Genomic DNA, 20,687 nt, shown 5'->3' with positions numbered 1-20,687 from the left:
CTGTTGTAACTCACTTGGTATGTTTGTGTTTTACAGCCTTTTTATTCTCACTCATCATCACCACGGAGCTCAGTGGAACTTCAGCACAGCAGCATGTCATAAATTACGATAACCTTGGGATCTTGTTAATAATATACCGCTGTTAAGATTTATCAGACTCATAAATCTGTTATGTAAAAAAACACTTTATAAACCCAACAGCAAAACAATTTGAACTTTTTTGTTGATGTTTAATTGTATGAAATGTGGGACACTAAAAACAGAACTGGCATCATTAAAAACAGACATAAAAGAGACAGACATTATAGAATATTTTATAGTTTCAGAGTCTAAAAGTGGAATCTTCATTTTCCAGATTAACCCTTTGAAACCCGAAGCAACATTGCTATTCTTTCAGATTTCTCTGAGCAAATTGATGAAATTTCTTTCCAAAATGTTAAGAAAAGGGCAATGAGCAAGCTGGTAAGAAATGTTCCACAAATTGCAAGAAAGTAGATTTAGAGAATTATTTTTTTAAAAGGATTTTAATTTAATTTCATTTAAAAAATCATAATTACATATTTAAAAGTATGTTACAGAATTATTAAGTTTTTTAAGCACTTTTTACAAGTTTTGTTTGCCTTGTTTTTTTGTTTTTCACTTTCTTTTTCTTTTATATTTTCTTTTGAGGTAATTTTTTTTGTACTTTTTACTAATGTCTTGGAAATTTTTGAGTCATTACTCCTTTCATTGCTTACTACATTCTCACCATGTTTTGAAAATAAGAAATAAAGCCAGTTTGCTTAGATTTCAAAGGGCTAGATATGAATATTAGAGCCTATATTGCTACCATACTGGTGTGAAACAATAATACTTCGATAGCAGCTTAACATAAAAACTGAAATGAAAAGGAGCGTCTACATGAGAAATGATATGGACCAGTGGATCACAGGAGTGCTGCAGTTCTCTGCAGGTCAGGAGTCCATGTCGGGACAGGATGGGGTTCAGCTCAGGCCATTGGTTTATGTTCAGTCTCAGCCTCACTGCAGGAACCTCTGCAAGAAGCAGCACACCATGATGGAGGTTAAAGAGACACATCCAAAGAGTGAGACACACGGGGCCAACAGCGAGTGAACTGTTGACAGAATCAAGTGTGGATGTCAACAAAGGTGGTGGGGTGGACCAAAACAAAAGGGGCCATTTATCAGCGGAGAGTAAAGCATGCTGGGTAATTAAAGGGGGGCTGAATAAGGGGGCTTTATGAGGTTAGATTTCCTGGACAACACCACACATTGTCTGCAGGAGACAAAGCCATTGTTGTATGACAGTTCAGGCCTGTGGGATTGTGGGTATGTGTGGGGGAGGAGCTCTCATGTCTGGTTGTCTTGGGAAACATATTTGTCATTATTTAATAAATGGCTGTACATAAAACAGCAAAGTTCAAAACAACAACACGTCCCTCTTCAAATGTGTTTTTTTTTTCATAAAACATAAACTATGCCATCAGTCATTCTGAAGTCACGCCAGCGCTGACCATCACTGTATACAGTCTACAGGTTTAACCTCTGAAAACTGGAACAACAGTTTTCTTGTGCTGCATTCAGATGCCTTTCACATGCATTTAAACATTTAAAACCCAGGCAAATTGGTGCAATTTCTTTTGATAACATGGCTAAAAAGGAAATAAGGACCTTGGCAAGAAATGTCCCACAAAGTGCAAAAACAGAGAGAGAGAGAGATACTGAGAAATTATTAGGAGTTAATAATTTGATCATCTTCTCCAGAGAGCAACATCACTTATCTGTTCTGATGGAAGGGGCCGAACAACAAACAACAAACACATCCTCACATATTGCATTTTTAACGTGTTATCACAGAGAATATTAGGTTCTACATGAAGCACTAATTTGTGCTTGTCATGTCAAAAACGTATTCCATACTGCAATTACATGAAACATGCTTTTCCAGCCTTAAGTGCTGATTCAAATAAATGTTTCTGAAAAATAAAAAAAAAATACAAAAGAAGCAGTCAAGTTAAAAGACAAGCACAAACACACACACATAGACTGAGTTTCATTCTCTGCCCTGTTACATTGGACTCAAACAATCATAGCCTACTTGTTAAAATATGAACACAGAAAATAATTTTCTCTTTTGAATAGATACGGTTAATATCAGGACAGCACCTGATTTTAATTTTTTTAGTTTGCCACAGAGACAGGCGTGGGCCAGGTGCCCTTCTTCAGTGTGTATAATGGCAATATTGGAAACAAGTTATGCAGGTTGGGTTAAATTAAAAGTGCCATCAGCTAACACAACCAGTCCACCCCAGCAGAGGGAGCCAAAACCTTTCAAGGCACAGAATCTTATACATTAGAGCACAACATATGAAAAACAAATCAAATAGATTCACAGATATATACACTTGAAGGGATATTGACCTTACAAAAAAACAAGAAAATAAAATCTCATTCATCCCATGAAGAATGAAAGTCTCGAAGAAATGTATCAATATGCCTTCCCTGGACGGTGTTGGTTGGTGATACTTATATTCAATCTCAGCTGCGTACTTCCTCTTTTTCTAATATTGCCAATATAAACATTGAAGGAGAGTATCTGGCCTGCAAGGTCTGTGTGGCAAAATTAAAAATTCAAATGGGCGTCCTTTCCGGATCCTTGCTTTACTGTTAGCCTGCTTCCATTAAGGACTCAGCACCCAGTCTAAGAAAAGTTTCAGCATGAGCGAGCATGTCTTCTTCTGAATTAATACAAATGAACAAAACTGTTTAAGTATCTTTGTGAACACAAAAAAGGACAAATTGCATCTCTAAGCTATTAGGTGATATTATAACCCAGACAGATTTTACTTACTGGGTTTTTCCAAGTGTTTTAGTGAACACAGATTTTCTACTGTATGTTGTTATCTTAGTGGGAGGAATAACACCTCTAATAAGCTGGAGACGTGCACTGAAATACGGTGTCAGTTGCAGCGCACAGCTGACACACGTTCATCAGGAAGATTTACATGTATTTCTTTATCATTTCCATACAGCACATGCATTGGCCTCTCTCTTTGTGCCACTCATGTTGTAACGTGCAGAAGGCGTGCATCCTGGCTGCTGCTTTGTGTGACTGTCAGAGAGGCAGAGGCCGCTACATTCAACTACAGATTGTCACAACACTCACACACGTTTCACACATCTCTAATTCAAAATAAAAGTATGCTATTCATTTAAGGAAGAATCTGAATACAGAATCTAAGAGCTTTTCAGAATCACATTGTTTGTGTACACTTGCATACACAAGACTTTTTTTGCAGTGCCCTCAATGTAACAACAAAAATGAAATGTCAGCTCTACATGCAACAAAAAGTATTTTCTAGATATTGTTATGTTCCCCCAAAAAACAAAATCTCAAGGACATGGGTCGTAGTTTGGGAGACAAACAAAACAATGTGTAGAGGGTACAAGAGGGTGAAGGCAAAATGGGGCCCTTTGGTTTCTAAAAGGTGGCGTGGGAATAAAACCCCTCACAGCTACCCACTGATTCTATCAAACTGATAGACAAACCAAAGAACTGGTCCCAAAACAGGAAGTGAGAGTCACTGATCGGGGGGAAGAAAATGTAGGCCCAAAAGAAGAATCATACTTTCAACATGCACTCAACTCAGATTTCAACTCAAAACAAAAAAAAAACAAACATTCATCAACTGAAGGTGATGAATCTCTATAGACACACAACCAACTGAGCACTCAGCCTCCCGATATAACCTCCCAGCCAGGTCGATTACTGCAGCTAAGGGAGAACATCACAGCTGCACCCAGTAGCTCCTGATTAGCAAGGAGACCTGGGACTTTTTGGATCTCTGTGGATATCCGGCCAGAACAATATAAACAAAGGTGGCACTTTTTTTCACAATTTTCATTCAGCTTTTGCCCCTGTGAGCCAGAAAAGAGCTGCCTGTACTCTGCCCAGTCTGCTCTGAGGGCTGGCGGTCAAATCTTACATACAGTGCTCAGCATAAATGAGTACACCCTAACAGATTTTCAAAGAACACATATCTCTCCTTAGAATAAATACCATCTATGAGATCCTATACACTAAAATATTCGCACTACTCTGGCTTATTGGTTTTAAATGAAATTACTCAGCAACAAAATTCAATTTGGAACTTTTCTAACAAAATGACTTAAGGCCATGGTGCAAAAATGAGTACACCCCAATGATTGTTGTAGGAATAAAACCTGATAAAATTCTAATTAACAGGAATTTATCAACAGATGAGTCTAATCAACCATCAGACGGGTGGCTGCCAGGTACTTGACAATTAAGGGTGATATTTAAGAGAGAGAATTCACTCCCACTCAATGCTGACAAACATGGCATCACATGGAAGAGAAATGTCACAAGACCTAAAAAAGAAGATAATTTCTTTACACAAAAGGCCATGGTTACAAGAAAATTAGCAAAGCATTGCTAATAAGTCAGAATACAATAGCAAAAGTGATCCAAAAATTCAAGAAGGATGGACTTGTGGGAAGCTCGCTTAAACGTCCAGGCCGTCCACAGAAGTTAACACCTTGATAAGAGCATTTTATGATGAGAAGAGTTGAAGAAAATCGGCATGTGAGTTCATCACAATTAGCCAAAACATTAGAGATTTAAACTGGGTGAGTGTTTCCTGTGACACAATACGATGCACACTGTAGAGGAGCGGCATGCATGGGTGTGGTCCACGAAGGAAACCACTGCTGAAACCCATGCACAAAAAAGCCTATCTAGCATTTGCCAGGGCCAATGCGGACAAAGACGTGGAGTACTGGGTCTCTATACTATGGAGTGACGAGACAAAGATAAATCTTTTTGGCACTGATGGGTTCCACACTGTATGGTGTCAAAAGGGCGAGGAGTACAAGGACAAATGCACGGTACCCACAGTAAAGCAGGGTGGTGGCAGTTTTCTTCTGTGGGGTTGCATGAGTGCTGCAGGTGTCAGGGAGTTGCATTTCATCGATGGTATAATGAAATCACAAATCTACTGCAAAATACTGAAAGAGAAGACGCTACCATCCCTCTGTGAACTGGGTCGCCAGGCCATCCTCCTACATGATAACGACCCAAAACATACAGCTAAGCTCACTGTTTCATTTCTGAGGAAGAACAGGGTGGTGAAAGTGATTCAGTGGCACGCATGTCACCAGACCTCAACCCAATAGAGCACTTGTGGGGAGTTCTGAAAAGACCAGGTGAGCATGAGTTCTCCATCCAGCATCCAGGACCTGACAAAACTCATTCTCCAAGACTTGAGAAAGATAGATGATGCAGTATGTTGCCAACTTGTTAATTCAATGTCTAGAAGAGTTGGTGCTGTGCTTAAAACTCAAGGAGGCCATACAAAATGTTGATTTAGGAGGATTTGTTGTAGGGTGTAATTATTTTTGCAACACCTCAGTTGAGTTAAATGTACTATTTTGACTATTTATTGATGGTGACCATCCGTCTATGTTGATACAATAGATGTCTAATGAAACTCAGTTTTGTTAAACTGAGTGAAGACAGTCTGGGATATGTCAGTGATTAGCAGCAACATTGATTGTGACAGTGCACCTAGTGAAAATAGCATGTATTTTCTAAAAATAATATGATTTAAAAAATCACAACAAAAATTATAAATTCAAAGGCAAAAGCCCAGAATGACACCCAGAAATAATACAGTGCATGTTTTTATGCTTTGATGGCTGAGGGATCAAAAACTGCAGTTTGAATGGGCTTCAGTGGAGCATTATTTGACCTTAACATTCTGAATGTAACTATTTCGTTTCCACCGTGTATTTTAGACTTATTGTAGGAACTAAGCTGGAAATTCCAAGATCAAACAAAAATACACAGTCTTGCCAAAATGTATGCCCTATGCATAAACAAACAAAGCCAAAATGATCAAAAAATGAAGAATGAAGTGTGTAAAATGCATCAGATAGTCCCTAAGGGTTAAACTGGATCATGTTCTCAGGGAATCTGGTGGCTTAGTGGATTAAGCAGGCACCCCATGTATATTGGCACTGTCTGTGCCATGGCAGTTGCAGGTTCAAGTCCAGCTCACAGCCCTTTGCTGCATGTCATCCCCTCTCTCTCCCCCTTTCACGCTGCTGATCTGTCCTATCTAATAAAGGCAAAAATGCCAAAAAAAAAAAATCTGTAAACTGGATCATGTTTTTGATGTTCTGTCAGTTACTCTCATTTTCCCACATTTAAAACTTACTGACTCACAAGTACTTACTTGCTCAGTAATGTGTGCGTGCATGCATTCTGCATAAACGTCTGCTTGGTTAAGATATGAGCATCCTGATCTTGGATCAGCTGAAGTGAGCACTGAACCTTAAATGTGCATCTCTGGGTTCATACAGAGCTCCACTGGAGGGAAGCACTCCCCACATTTTATAAAGGTGGGTGTTTTGACTCAATACATAAAAAACAAAGGTAGAACAGTGCAGATGTTGCAGCAGGTCAAGCACACACAGGAACACTGCTGCTCACTCTGCTGCTCTTTATGTGGACAAATGTCATGAAAATGACTAAACCCTACAAAGAATTGATGTTAAGTATTGTTTTTATATCCTAAACTCCATGTGAATTAACACTGTGCCATACAGCTTTACTGTTGACTAAAAACACACCATGTGTTTCTCATCAAGGCTGGAAATAGTTACTAAAAAATGTGCTGTTAACTTCGGTTTTTGCTGTTAAGTCGAATGTCCCGCTCTTCTAGAGAATTACTGAGCTTTTCAACAAAGTAACAATAATGTTAGGGCTGTCAGCGTTAACAGCATAATCACAATGTGATTAAGGTCCGTACATGACGCATTTATTTTTATTGCTTTAATCGCCAGCATTTCTGTCTTGAAGAGGCAGTGCTGAATTGAGTTTTAGGGGCTGTTTACACAGCAATAGTTCTTGTATGAAACGTTCAACTTTTGTTGCAGTTTGGCCTTTCATTCAAATGACAATGGTAGCGCTATTCCATGCAGTAATTTGCTGTCATTTGATTCCTAATCAAGACAATCTGGTAAGAATTTCTTTACCATGTCAATATGGACTTCAAAAATTATTTATTTATTTTATTTTTTTCAAAATACTTAAATTGAAAACATGATTAAAAAATGCTATTCTCTGTTGAAACTCTGCAGTTTATCACAGTTAACTGTTTGACAGCCCTAGTAACAATATTTATGTATAAAATGTACTCCTGCAGCATGGGTGTAAGAGCCACACACAGAGGAGGGAGTCAGACAGTATTAAGAGACTCACACATTTCTGCTTTTTCCTTCGTCTTTAATACAGCCATGGTGTGGCCCTTGAAAGCAACAGTAGCAGCTGTTGGTGATCCTAATTTAAAAAATGATCAACAAAGCTTTACATTACTGTTGCTGTCTCTGGTGCTTGGTTTCGTTATTAACCAATGGAGTGAGAGAGAGGTTTTATCGTTGGACACTGCTGTGGGAATCTCGTTACACGATACAATGGCAAAACATTTTAAGGTTGAGTAATCTTAAACTATTAATGGATTTTCAATCTGCGTTTCATTATTTTCATACTCTTACAAAACCATAAAAACTAATTTATTGCATTGTATACATGTGTTTTAAAAATAGATTATGGTGATGTGTTATTTTACAGGTCATATTTTCCTTAAAAAAAGAACTGACTGTAGCTGTAAAAATCATGACATAACTTATAATTGGGTTTAAATGCTGATGATTCACAACTCACAGAAATGCCTCAGATATGTAATATTGCTGTTATTACAGTGGCACAAAATAGTTTTCTGGGAGACTTCTTAGGAAACTACAGACGTGTCAAAAAATATAATGCAGATACCAAAGCAAAACCTTTAATTCCTCTTTGGACTGGAGTATGTTTTGGTTCCTTTACCTGCACCACAAACGCTGCCAGGCCAGCCATGGCGGCCAGCAGCAGAGCCATGCGCCGCAGCCTGCTCACATTGACCTGTTTGAGCAGAAAAAATCGAGCCCATCCCAGCTTCTTGGCTGTGTGAGGCGGGTAACGCATGCTGTTCACGCCCTCCATCTTCAGCTGCTTGATCAGACAGCTGCGCAGGTGGCTGAGCTGGTCGAAGCTGTGGCGGCCATGGTAACAGCCCATACCACTGTTACCTGAGCAACAAGAGGGAGAAAAGAAAAGGTCAGCTAGGAATGTGTGTCAGCTTTATTCCTCTGAATCTGCATGAGGGTAAATATCTGCAGGTTGGTCTGATTGTTAAACACTCACCGACTCCTCCGAAGGGCAGAGCGCTCACGGTAAAGTGTACCAGACAGTCGTTAGCCAGCAGGGCACCACTGGACGTCTCAGCGATCATCCTTTTGATCAGCTGTTTGTCAGACAGGAACGGTCTAATCAACATCACAGCATTTCAAAATCACAGAGACAACTACAATTACAACCACGGGCTTGTATGCCTCCACACAGCCGTAAAGTCGGCAGCACATAGGATCTCTACAAACTGCACAGTTTCAACATGTGCATCCAAGAAATGTGTCACCAAGTCAGTATGTGACTAAATGTGCTCTGATATCAATTACAGTCATGGCCAGAGAACTGTTGTTGCAGAACATTATAATGTCACAGTAAAGTTGACCTTTGACCTCTTGGATATAAAGTGTCACTTCATCATTATATCCTGTTAGACATTTGTGGGAAATTTGATTGTATGAATTCTTGAGTTATGGCCAAAAGCATGTTTTATAATGTCACAGTGACCTTCACCTTCGACTTTCAACCACCAGAATCTAATTTCTTCATTCTTGAGTCCAAGTGGGAGTTTGTGCCAAATTTAAGGAAACTTTCTCAAAGCCTTGAGTTCATGTGAAATGAGACTGATGCAAAGTCACAGTGACCATGACCTGTGACCACCAAATTCTAATCTCTTCATTGTTAATTCTAACTACATTTTGTGTCAAATTTGAAGAATTTCCCTCAAGGTATTCTTGAGATATCACATTCACAAGAATGAGACAGATCCAAGGTCACAGTGACCTGGACCTTTGACCTATGACTGCCAGAATCTAATCAGTTCATTCTTGACCCCAAGTGGATGTTTGTGCTAAATTTGAAGAAATTCGCTCAAGGCGTTCTTGAGATATCATGTTCAAGAGAATGAGTTGGACATATGAGCGGACAACCTAAAAAAAATGCCTCTGGCCAGAGCTATCACCAGTACAGAGGCATTATGTTTCCAGTTAATACCTAATTATTGACTTGAATGGAAAATGATCATGTTTGCCACTGAAATGTTTACCTTGTTGTCATGAGAGAAGACGTATATGACCAGTGGCTTTTCCCTCTTGTTAATAAATTGGATGGCCTCATCCACACCGCTGACAGTGATGATGGGCAGCAGCGGCCCAAAGATCTCCTCCTTCATCACTTTGGATTCTCCCGTCACATCCTTCAGCACAGTGGGAGCTGCAGGCAGACAGGAAGAGAAGGTTCACTCTGGGATGTACTGACACTGCTATTTATACTGCAGACAAACAGGTTATAGGTAGTGTAGTGTTGCAGTTTTTATTACCGTGGCAACAAATGAATTGCATATTCTATTAATGTTATGGAAACAGCTGCAACAAAAGCAACATTTCACACGGAGATGAGAGGGGGATTGAAGAAGGACTATCTTCACTGTCATTAGTTTACTGTCATGCAAATAGAGGTCATTTCTTGGGGTCTGTTAACCAAGCTTAAACAGGTTTGATTTATGCAAACCAGCTAAACCTGCATTTGTCATTATGTCACCTTATAATTTTAAAAGTAGCATCAGCCACAGCACTAAATCCAGTTTAAATTGCATTAGTATAAAGCAATATGACTGCATGATTAATATAATATCACGTGTTAACTTACTAATGGAGACACTAGTGTTATACAGGTTGTGTGTAATTTACTGCCGAGCCGAGGCGGCCAGTGTCGGCAACATGCGATCAAATTTCACAGGCTGCAGATGTGTGAGCTGAACTTTCGTTGGATGCTGTGTTTCTATTATTCCTGTCGCTCGCTTTGAAAGTAACTCATTGAAAGAGGACCAGCTGATTCGTGAAGTTTAAATGAGGAATGATTTACACAGAGCTCCTCTACAAAAACCTCAACACTAGAGGGAGATTGCTAGAAAGATGAAAAATTCTGCTGAGGTAAATGACCATCGCTAAAAAAAAGCTAGGCTGCGTTACTTGCTGTTAGCTATTTTGTTTGTCATTTCCAGCTAATATTACAATACAAAAGATGTGTTTTCAGTTTTTTCTGCAGTCTGATCTCAAGCGCACAGCTGATAGCTACATGGTTTGTTTACATGAACAGAAGTGTATATTTGATAGATTCAGTGTGGACACAGAGCTCCAATGTTTCATGATATTATGAGTTTTTTTTTGAGGGGGGGTGCTTTTTAGGCCTTTAATGGATAAGACAGAGAAAGTGTGGAAGGGGTAGAGAGAGAGGGGGGCAACATGCAGCAAAGGGCAGAGGCCAGAATCGAACCTGCGGCTGCTGCAGTGAGGACACAGCCTCTGTGCATAGGACGCCTGCTCTGTCCACTGAGCCACAAGGCACCCCTCATGTGGGATAACTGGTAAAACTGGGTAAACAGGTCGTGTTTGGCTTAATATCAAACCACTTTGAAGGTTTCACACCAACCCAATCCTAGCTGCAAATCTATCAAAGGTTATGTTACCTGCGCCTGCACTCCTCAATTTAGCTAATGAGATTCAACAATTAAAAGGATAACACACTGAACTGCTCTCCTCATTATATGGAGCATTAGTAACGCAGACGAAATCCCTCTCACCTTGGACTGGTTTGGCTTCCAAAATAGACAAGACAAAGACAAGAAGCCAAAATATAATTGGATTAAATTTCTCCTCCTTACATGCAATCACCCATCTGCGCAATAACAATACAGTCTGAGCACAGCCTGGCAGTGGTTCCTCTGCACAGAGCATCAGCAGTTTGGTATTTAATCAATACTCCATCAATAACATGTTTGGGGGTAAAACACACACTGAGTGTACAGACAGTGAAGCAGCACATTATGCTGGATTACTTTCTCAGGACATTTTGCTGCAAAACTGGTTCTGAATCCCAGCTGACTACACTAGCACACACCCATAAGGAGACAAGTCCTCACACTTTCAGAGCAACAGCTGTTGCTGAGGATAGCAGCTAACCAAGCATTTAACCCTTAGGGACTGTTTGGCGCATTTTACGTGCTTTTCATTCTTCATTTTTGATAATTTTGGCTGTGTTCATGCATATGGCCTACATTTTGGCAAGACTGTGTATTTTTGTTTGTTCTTGGAATTTCCAGCTCAGTTCCTACAATACATCTCAAGTACACTGTTAAAGACACTGTTAAATGCAAAAAATACACCACTGAAACTCATTCAAACTGACATTTTTGAGCCCACAGCCATCAAAGCATAAAAACATGCATTGTATTATTTCTGGGTGTCATTCTGGGCTTTTACCTCGGAATTTGTCATTTTGATTATTTTCTACCCAATGACATCATTTTTACGAAAATGGCATTTGGAGAAAATACATACTATTTCCACTGGCTGCACTGTCACAATCAATGTTGCTGATAATCACTGACATATCTCAGACAGTCATCAGCAAATAAATAGACTTTGCCTGTATATTGTAGAATTTTTTTTCATCTTAAAACATAGTAGCAATGTGACAAAAGCTTGGCACTTGAAGGGTTAAGATTCTGAAAATTAATCAATATTTGATATTTATGATAAGGGCTGATGCTAGTTAAAACAGTTAACTCAAAGAACCTAGAAAATCATATTAATGTATAATATTTTATAGTCTGATTTTGAGAAGCGCGGAGGTGTGTGGAGCAGTACGAGTGTATGAGAATTTGACACTGCACAAAAATTAATAATGTATAAAATTCAATGTTGCTGTTAATCATTGATATATACAAGGCTGTGATAATCAAAATAATAAATGTACTTATCATGTAGTATACTGACAAAAATGTATTTTTTGTGGTTTTGTTATTCATTTAAAAACATAGTTGCATCATGACAAAATGCTGGCATTTAAAGAGTTAAAATTCAGAACATTCATGAATATTTGATATTTATGATTAGGACTGTTGGTAAAAAAAAATAAACTTAAAAGTAGAAAATAATATTAATGTATAAAAAAAATATTTAAAACTTGATTTTGAGAAGCACATTTTGTGTGCAGAGTGTGCATTATATTAAAGTAGGCCCTAAGGGTTAACCAACATCATGTGATGAATACCACCAATCAAATCTCAAGTAATCAACCACTTCCACAATCAGTTCACTTTACACTACTTTAGATGTTTGCCTAACAAACAGTATCATTTCTTTTTAGCAACCAGCTGCTCAAACACAGCATGTACCTATGTAGCACTGGGATGCATCACTGTCTCCTCCAACAGCCACTGTGCTCCCCTCCATCAGAGCCATGAGCCGCTTAAAGTGCCGCTGGTTAATAATGCGTCCGTAGTCCTCAAAAGTTTTGGGATGATCGGTGTAAAACTCCTGCAATGTGGGACATTTAAAAAAAGAACGGTTAGGCTCACATGACTTATTATTTCACTATTGAAGATCATTTACAGAGTATCAGAGGAAAGCACAGAAATTTTAATTTCCCAATACCTGTTTTCTCTTCCTGTGGTGGTGAACAATAGTTCCTATAGATCAAGCTGGTTTCTGCTGTTCACTTCTGGGAAATTCACTGTTTTATATTCCCACTATGTAAACCATATTGTGCTCTTGGTAATGTGCCACATCAAAAAATTGACGCGGGGGAGAGACACGAACAAACACGAACAAAGAACAAAGGTGCAAGATCAAAAATCAAACAAAGGTAGGAATCAAACAAAAGATCTGCACACTGCACTGAAAATGCCTGATGAAGATATCTGATTGAAACATTACAGAATTAAAATTGGGAGCTTTGAGTGCGGTGTGCAGACCTTTTGTTTGATTCTTACCAGGGGAAAGACACAAACATCTAAACATTATATGCAAAGCCTCACTAAATGCAGCTGCTGTTCTACAGCTGTCAGGGGCTCACACAGCAGCAGTGTCAGAGGGATGTCTGGAGTTTGTAACTGTCTGAAATATCTTTGACAGCACATGGGGATGACAACAGTGTTTATCAGGATAACCAGCCTTAAAATTGTCATGTTTGCACTCTATTCCTTCCTGAAATTTCTTTAATGATCTCTCAGGTTCCCCTCTGAAAAGAACTGGCTGGCATGAGATCAGATTTTCCCCACACAGTTATTGTGGCCAAACTTAGTATTGCAATATCTATAGAAAATTTGAAGAGAAGGAAAATGAAATATACTTTAATGCCACTAAACAATATTTATATTTATGAAAATGAGCCTAATGTGAGTAACAGTCATAAGAGTGACTATTTTGATCAGATTTCACTTTCTCCATGGTCATCTCATCAACTGTGACAACTATAGAATTCTCATCTTAACCCTTTAGAACCTGGATCGACATCAGCTTTGTTGTGCTGTGTTCAGAACCCTTTAACAAGCAGTTAAAGCTGAGAAAACTGGTTCGATTTCTAATGAAAAAAAAGGCAATGAGCAACTTGGCAAGAAATGTCTGGTAAATTGCAAGAAAATGACTTGAAAATCAACTGTAGGGAGATCATTACATGTCAAAAAATGGGGAAAATGTTCAGAAACTATACCTGTGATTCTTGTAATGATGTATTCAAAATATGTTACAATTTTTTTTTTCCACACTCTCTTGGTAATTTTTCTTGTTTCTTTATAGATTTTACTTTTTTGTTGGTTTTTTGGGGTAATTTTCCTGTAATTACTTTCTTACAAATTTTTGGGCCATTTCCTGTTAAGTTGCTTACAGCCTTCTTCCTGTGTTTTTTGAAAAGAAATCAAGCCAATTTGCTCAGGTTTCAAAGGGGTTATCATATCTTACAACCAAAATCATTCCAGATGGAGGAATGAAAGCAGAGTCTTATCAGATAGGGGTCTTTGCCCTTATGTGTATCAGTTTTGGGGTTGTTGACATGGAAAAGGGTTGAGAACCTGTGCTTTTGACCAACCTTGATGCACTTCTTGATCTCTTCCACCACTCGGCTCTGGATGCAGGGTTCACACAGGATGAAATCTGGAGCGATGCAGGTCTGGCCACAGTTGACAAACTTCCCCCATGTGATGCGACTGGATAGAGAGTAAAAATAATGCAGAAGCCTCAAACCTTGAAGAAACACTGTAGTGTGTTGTGGCAGCTCCCCAGCGGCTATGTGTCTAGTGCTTATTAGAGTTCCCACATCTGTGTGTTTCTATGTTTTATTTTTCAGTTGAGACTAACCGACATGCAACACTGATGTCACAGTTCTTGTCGATGTAGCAGGGGCTCTTCCCTCCCAGCTCCAGGGTGACCGGGGTTAGGTGGCGAGCTGCAGCCTCCATCACTAGTTTACCCACTGTGCTGTTTCCTGTGTAGAAGATGTGGTCGAATCTCTGCCTGAGCAGCTCCTGGGTCTCTGACACTCCACCTGTCACCACCGGGTACAGATCCTGAGGGGAGAATCAGTCATTAAAACTTGAATGTATGGAGAGTTAACAGATCATATGGACAAAGGAAGCTCACCTTGTCCAGATAGAGAGGGAGGAGCTCCTCCATGACCTTGGCAGAGTGAGAGCTGACCTCAGAGGGCTTTATCACTGTTGCATTACCTGACAGATGGAAGAGAGACACAATGGCAGGATGTGTGTGAAAAAGAAAAAGCCATTTTGCCAAAGAAAGGAAAACCTGCTGACAACAGCAGAGCAAGGGACACACAGAACATTTTCGGATAAAGTTCATCGTTTATGTACTTCTCGGTTTTTATTAGATTAATGTTCACTGGCTGGTTACTTTTTCTATTACTATGTTGTCATTTTTCTTTTGTTGTATTTTTCTGTAAAATGTTAATTTTGGGTTGTTTTTTTCTTTGTTTTTGTTTGATGTTTTCAAGTTGAGGGGGGGTCTATTACTATTGTTATATCAATTTATTGTTACTATCATTGTCGCTGTGCCTGTCTCTCTCTCTCCCTCCCTCTCTCTCTCTCTCTTTTTCCTATGTAACATTTTGTCATCTACTGTAATTGAATTTTTTACTACATCTATTGCACATCTGTCCGTCCTGGAAGAGGGATCCCTCCTCAGTCGCTCCTCCTGAGGTTTCTACCATTTTTCCCCTGTTAAAGGGTTTTTTGGGGAGTTTTTTCTTAGTCGCTGTGAGGGTCTAAGGGCAGAGGGATGTCACACGCTGTAAAACCCTCTGAGGCTTTACATATAAAATGTAAAATAACAAGACTGAAATCTGGGATATGACTGCTGTAGCCACACTACTCAGTTTAACCCTTTTTCTATCTTTAAGTTACTGTAACAAGTTAATTTCCCCAGTGAGGGATCAATAAAGTGTTATCTTATCTATCTTATCTTTGATACTTTGTCGATTTTCAAACAGCTTTGGTAGTATGTGTAGATGAACTGTGGTTCATTAAACACCTATCTACAAAAAATTATGATATGTGGGTGCATTTAGTACCAGCAGCAATGGCTCCCACCAGCGGCTGCAGGGTGACGGCCCAGGGATAGTTCCAGGCCCCGATGATGAGCACCACTCCCAGAGGCTCCGGCTGCACATAAACTTCATCTGCTATGGTGAGGAGGTTCTTCTCTACCGGCCGAGGAGCCGCCCACTCTGCCAGCTTCTCTAACGCCAGGTTGATCTCTCCCTCCAGCCCCAGTGTCTCAAACAGCTCTGTCCCATGTTCACTCTGAAAGCATGAGGAGAAAATTCGTGGTTCATTCATTCATTTGTTAAATGACATTTCTGATCTGTAAATGATTTTTAAAAAATGTATATACATTCAATAATGATGAAGATGAAGGCATGCAGTCTTTGGGTCAGAGAGTGCAGTAGTGCTGGCAGTAATGTGGGCTACACATGTGAAAGAAGAACACTCTGTGCATGCAGAGGGTTGTTATTTGACTGAATTTGTATTTAATAGAATGCTGGCACATGATGTGTGCATGTGATGGAAGAGCGCGCAGCTGAATGCAGTGTGCTTAAAGTCTCTCTAGAGACATCACCTGACCCACCTGAGGCTAAGAGGATGAATCAAGCAGTCCTGCCTGGGAGGGAGCCACCTCCCTCAGGTGCAATCATTTTCCTTTAATTGGAGTGTACATATGTTACTCCTCCCTTATTTGTTCTTCAGCACGACAGGCAGGATGTGTGCGTCACAGCACAGAGCACACACCTACGAGTGGTGTAAAGAGCTGAAAGAAATCTGCTCGGCTCCAACTCAACACCTGCTGGCTGCATCTCCTTCCTTTGTCCAAATGCATTAAAGAAGTATTTCACCGACATAAAGACAGTCACATAAAACTAGGCCGTCTCTGCAGTACAAAGAAAGTGCTTTTGAAATTGGTGCTACATGACCAGAGAAAACAGAGAAAGGGGACTGTGGCATTCAGTTTTGCTCTAAAGGTAGAAAACCTACAGCTCAGAATGCATCTGCTGGGTGATGTAATGCATACTTGTCTGTTCAACACAAGGGCAGTCTGCCAGATCTCATATTTCAGTATAACAGTGAGCTAAACATGTTTCTGAAGACATTATAGGGGAGATATATGTCACTCAGTAACAAAATTTATAATGGTTTATAATGGATCGACGCTGCTTAGTTTTACTCTTTGACACCATTTTTTACTGCCTCCTTTTCACTACGCAGGAGTGAAACTGTTCACAAACTCTCGCCACTACAGCAAAACAGGGCATGAAAATATGTTTCTGAAAACATTTTAGGAGAGAAATAAACTGTGCAGTAACATAATCTTGATTTTGATTTGATCAGAGCTGCCTAGTTTAACTGTTTGATAAGATTGCGGTCTCAGATTGAGGGACAAAGAGGGGCAGGTGTGTCTCTTGATGGCTGGTGGTGGGCGACACAAAAATGCAGAAGTACAGCCAGCAGTTCGAGCAACATTGGGGCCTCCGTTTGATTTCAAGCCCTCTGCTGCATGTCATGCCCTCTCTCTCCCCCTTACACTCTATATGCTGTCCTGTCTAATAAAGGTTACAAAAAATACAAAAATAACTGAAACAAAATTAAAAAAAAAAATTAACTTCCCCTAGAATTGTTTGAAACCTCTGCAGTTTAAAGATGAGCTCTATGGTCTGATTAATAAAAATTTATTAGAATTTCAAATTTTCAGTTCCATACAGCTGTGAGTTCTACAAAATTACATTTAATCCTAATTTATCTAAAATAAGGTAAATACTCAATGGATTTTTGTGTAAAAATACTTGATGTCAATGATGTTCAAATACATGTTTCTACTCATTACAAAAATAATCTTTAATCTGAAAATAGTGAGATGCTATTTATTTTACTAATATTGTTATACTGAGATAAAACTGACTGAATATAAACTTGCCTGTATTTTAAAAGCGTGCATTACTCTTTAAAGGCCACAGGCAGCATTTAATTAGATGTGTGTTCATTTCACCAGGAGCAAAAAAGATAAAACAACATGTTCGCTGTGTTCAGTTTCCTCACATGCAAACCTCCACTTGTTTTCTGATCCAGTTGTTACCTTCATTCTGTCCTCTTTCCTTCCTGATGTGTTCATTGTTTTTCTAATGATGTGAAAACTAGCTGCTGCTGCACCACATTCACTGATAACAATAACCATCAGATCAGATTATAAGCAGAGCGTTTTGGTATGATGATGGAAAATGCATTCTATTATATATTCCTCTCCAGTGTTGGGGAGTAACTAGTTACGTGTAACTAATAACAGTAATTAAATTACAAAAATAAATGTAATTTGCTATCAGTTACAGGTATTAATATGTATTGAAATTACAGTTACTAATCAAAATGTTGTTGATTATAAAGGGCTTACATATGACAAAAATGTTTATATGTTGAATAAAACGTTCATTCTCCTGCTTTACATTTATAATCTTTCTGCCGTTCAGGAATGCGTTCCTTTGGCAGATTGTTGGACCTTCTCAACACTGTTCCTGTCTGACTGAGCCCAGACTCGGCTGGGAGTATCCAGTTTCATCACCATCACCAAATTCAAACATGTTGCTGGATTCAACCCTTAGAGACAGTTTGACGCATTTTACACACTTTTCATTCTTCACTTTTTGATAATTTTGGCTGTGTTCATGCATATGGCATACATTTTCCCCAGCTTTTGTATTTTTGTTTAATCTGTGAATTTCCAGCTCAGCTCCTACAATAAGCCTAAGTAAATTGAAACCCAATCAAATTGAAATTTTTTATCCCACAGCCATCAAAGTAGAAAAACATGCATTTTTTATTATTTCTGGGTGTCATTCTGGGCTTTTGACTTGGAATTTGTCATTTTTACTATTTTCCACCTGATGACGTCATTTTTACTATATTTAGCATACGGAGAAAATATATACTATTTCCACTAGGTGCACTGTCGCAGTCAGTGTTGCTGCTAATCATTGGCATATCCCAGACTGTGGTCATCAAAAAAAAATCTAGTTTTCATTTTGTGTTTTTTTTCCATCTAAAAATATAGTGGCATCGTGGCAAAAATAACAACAGGCACTTATAGGGTTGCATTTCTGAAAATTAATGAATATTTGATGATTATGATTAGGCCTGATATTGGTTAAAAAAATAACTCAATGAAAGTAAAAAATAGTATAGTATAAAAAAGTTTTTAAACTTAATTTTGAGAAGTGCATAGTATGTGCAGAGCAGTATGAGCGTAATTGACACTGCACAACAAATATTAATGTATAAAAATCAATGTTGCTGCTAATCATTGACATATCCCAGGTTGTGATAATGAAATAATAATAAGAATAATAATCTACTTAGCATGTGGTATATTGGAAATCATTATTTTTTGTTTATTTATAATTTTAATCTAAAAATATAGTGGCATCATGACAATAAAATGGCATTTAAAAGGTTAGAAGTCTGAAAATTAATGAATATTTGATATTTATGATAAGAACTGATATTGGTTAAAAATATATCTCAATGACAGTTATTTTATATTAAATTATACTAATGTATAATATTTTTTATAGCCTGATTTTGAAAAGCGCATTTTGTGCTTAGAGCTATACGAGCATGTGTAAATTTAAAGCCGGCCCTAAGGGTTTAAGGACCCACTGCCCCCCCCTGTCTCTCTGAGTGACCCACCTTCATGGATCTATTATAAATCTGGATACAGCCGTGGGGGCGGGGCCTCATTCATTCCTATGAGAGCTGCTCAGTGGCGCACGAAGATCCCAGTATATATATAATACATACTTTTTGATGGTCTTGAAGATATGAAATGAATTTTTAGCTATCTATGTACTTTTTCTTGTGATTTAGTGGCTGAGTTCCCAGGCCACGCAATGATGCAAAATGTAAATAGTGGCCGAAAGTGGAATTACAGCGTCACGTGATGCACACTGGCCCTGAAAGACTTTTCCCCATTTGGATATTTTTTTTGAGACATATTGACTTTTCAGAACGATTTTTTAAATAGCCATCATTAAAAATATTAAGTCCTTAAAACGTTAAATGCGCCATTTTCCGAATTTGTGGAATGAACGAGGCCCCGCCCCCACGGCTGTATCCAGATTTATAAGAGATCCATGGCTTGCCCACCTTGCCGAGGTCTTTTTTGACAGCATCAGCTATGTCCCCCCTCCTCTCAGAGATGAAGCGGAGCAAACTCTTCAGCTGCTGGATTCTGTACTGCAGAGGTTTGCTCCTCCCTGTCTGGAAGGACCTCCTGGTCTCCTGGACCACCAGCTGTTCTCGGGACATCCTGCATAAAAAAACACACGTACAGTATGAGGGCCTGACGTCACCATCTGAAGTCCCTAGAAGCAAACTTTAACTCTCGTGCTCATTTAACTAAACTGCGGAGTCACTGTGTAGTGACTCGGAGTTGGGACGGCACAGTGTTGTCACTAACTGTCTCTACACCGTCAGTGTGTCCTCATTCCTGCTGCAGGTCCAGACTGGTTCAGCCTATCTAATTACTGCAGCAACAGCGCTACAAAGTGTGCTTAAAAACAAGCATATGGACGCATATAAACCATCATCGCCTGCACATCAGCAATCATTGCAAAATAAAGTTTTACCTCTGAACGCCAGCTGCACGCGCTCACCGTTTTGTTAACGCTGGTTAGCTAACTAGTTATAAAGTTATGACGTCGTGTCCGTAGCTCAGGCTTGGGTCTGGGTGTCCATCGGGGGAATAATTATTCGACCGCAGCCCTGTTGTTATGTTGAAAGGGCGGAATCACGGCGGAAGTCAAGCGAGCCCTCTGGGCTGCGGTCCTTTTAGCTGAGGAAGCTTCCCAACAGACTGCTGAAAGGTTATTGACTCAGTGAAATGACCCGGAAGTATCTCAGCGGCGAATTCCTTTAAATACCATGCCCAAATACTTAAGACAGGAGCTTCACTGCTTCCTTTGAATCTCCTTCAGCAGAGGAGACACTGGGGGTCCTTAATTTATGCCGTGCAGGGGGAAAAATATTTATACTGCACATTATGGCAGAAAATATGGAGAAATTAAAGTTTTTTTTCTTTGTTTCTGCTCAGAGGCAGAATAACGCA

General features: G+C 39.2%; 1 protein-coding gene across 3 annotated transcripts; it reads right to left on the bottom strand.

Annotated features, from left to right (window-relative positions):
* Positions 1-629: 629 nt before the first annotated feature.
* LOC121943307 (aldehyde dehydrogenase family 3 member A2-like) lies at positions 630-20,450 on the bottom strand. Of its 3 annotated transcripts, XM_042486817.1 has the most exons (11): positions 20,209-20,450; positions 19,727-19,889; positions 15,610-15,841; positions 14,667-14,752; positions 14,385-14,593; positions 14,116-14,233; positions 12,425-12,566; positions 9,293-9,459; positions 8,266-8,365; positions 7,909-8,150; positions 630-1,034 (listed from the first exon to the last, which is right to left on the bottom strand). In XM_042486817.1, the coding sequence occupies exons 2-11, from the start codon at positions 19,886-19,888 to the stop codon at positions 1,020-1,022; spliced, it is 1,473 nt and encodes a 490-aa protein (XP_042342751.1). In that variant the 5' UTR covers position 19,889; positions 20,209-20,450; the 3' UTR covers positions 630-1,019. The 3 variants fall into 3 exon arrangements, with proteins under 3 accessions (XP_042342751.1, XP_042342749.1, XP_042342750.1); XM_042486815.1 differs by lacking the exon at positions 630-1,034 and having other exon boundaries at positions 7,292-8,150; XM_042486816.1 differs by lacking the exon at positions 630-1,034 and having other exon boundaries at positions 7,292-8,150; positions 20,236-20,450.
* Positions 20,451-20,687: the final 237 nt, after the last annotated feature.

This window comes from Plectropomus leopardus, chromosome 5, assembly GCF_008729295.1.
Source record: "Plectropomus leopardus isolate mb chromosome 5, YSFRI_Pleo_2.0, whole genome shotgun sequence".
In the NCBI taxonomy this organism is placed as follows: Eukaryota; Metazoa; Chordata; class Actinopteri; order Perciformes; family Serranidae; genus Plectropomus; species Plectropomus leopardus.
Note: the sequence above shows the minus strand (reverse complement) of the source record. Positions and strands in the feature narration are given on the sequence as shown.

Bases quoted from the DNA above. Each gene is read 5' to 3' on its own strand.
- LOC121943307 (XM_042486815.1), bottom strand. From the start codon at position 19,888: ATGTCCCGAGAACAGCTGGTGGTCCAGGAGACCAGGAGGTCCTTCCAG. The intron at 15,842-19,726 runs GTGGGCAAGCCA...TCATGCTTTCAG, and splicing joins TCAAAAAAGACCTCGGCAAG to AGTGAACATGGGACAGAGCT. The intron at 14,594-14,666 runs GTGAGCTTCCTT...TTCTCCCCTCAG, and splicing joins TCCCTCTCTATCTGGACAAG to GATCTGTACCCGGTGGTGAC.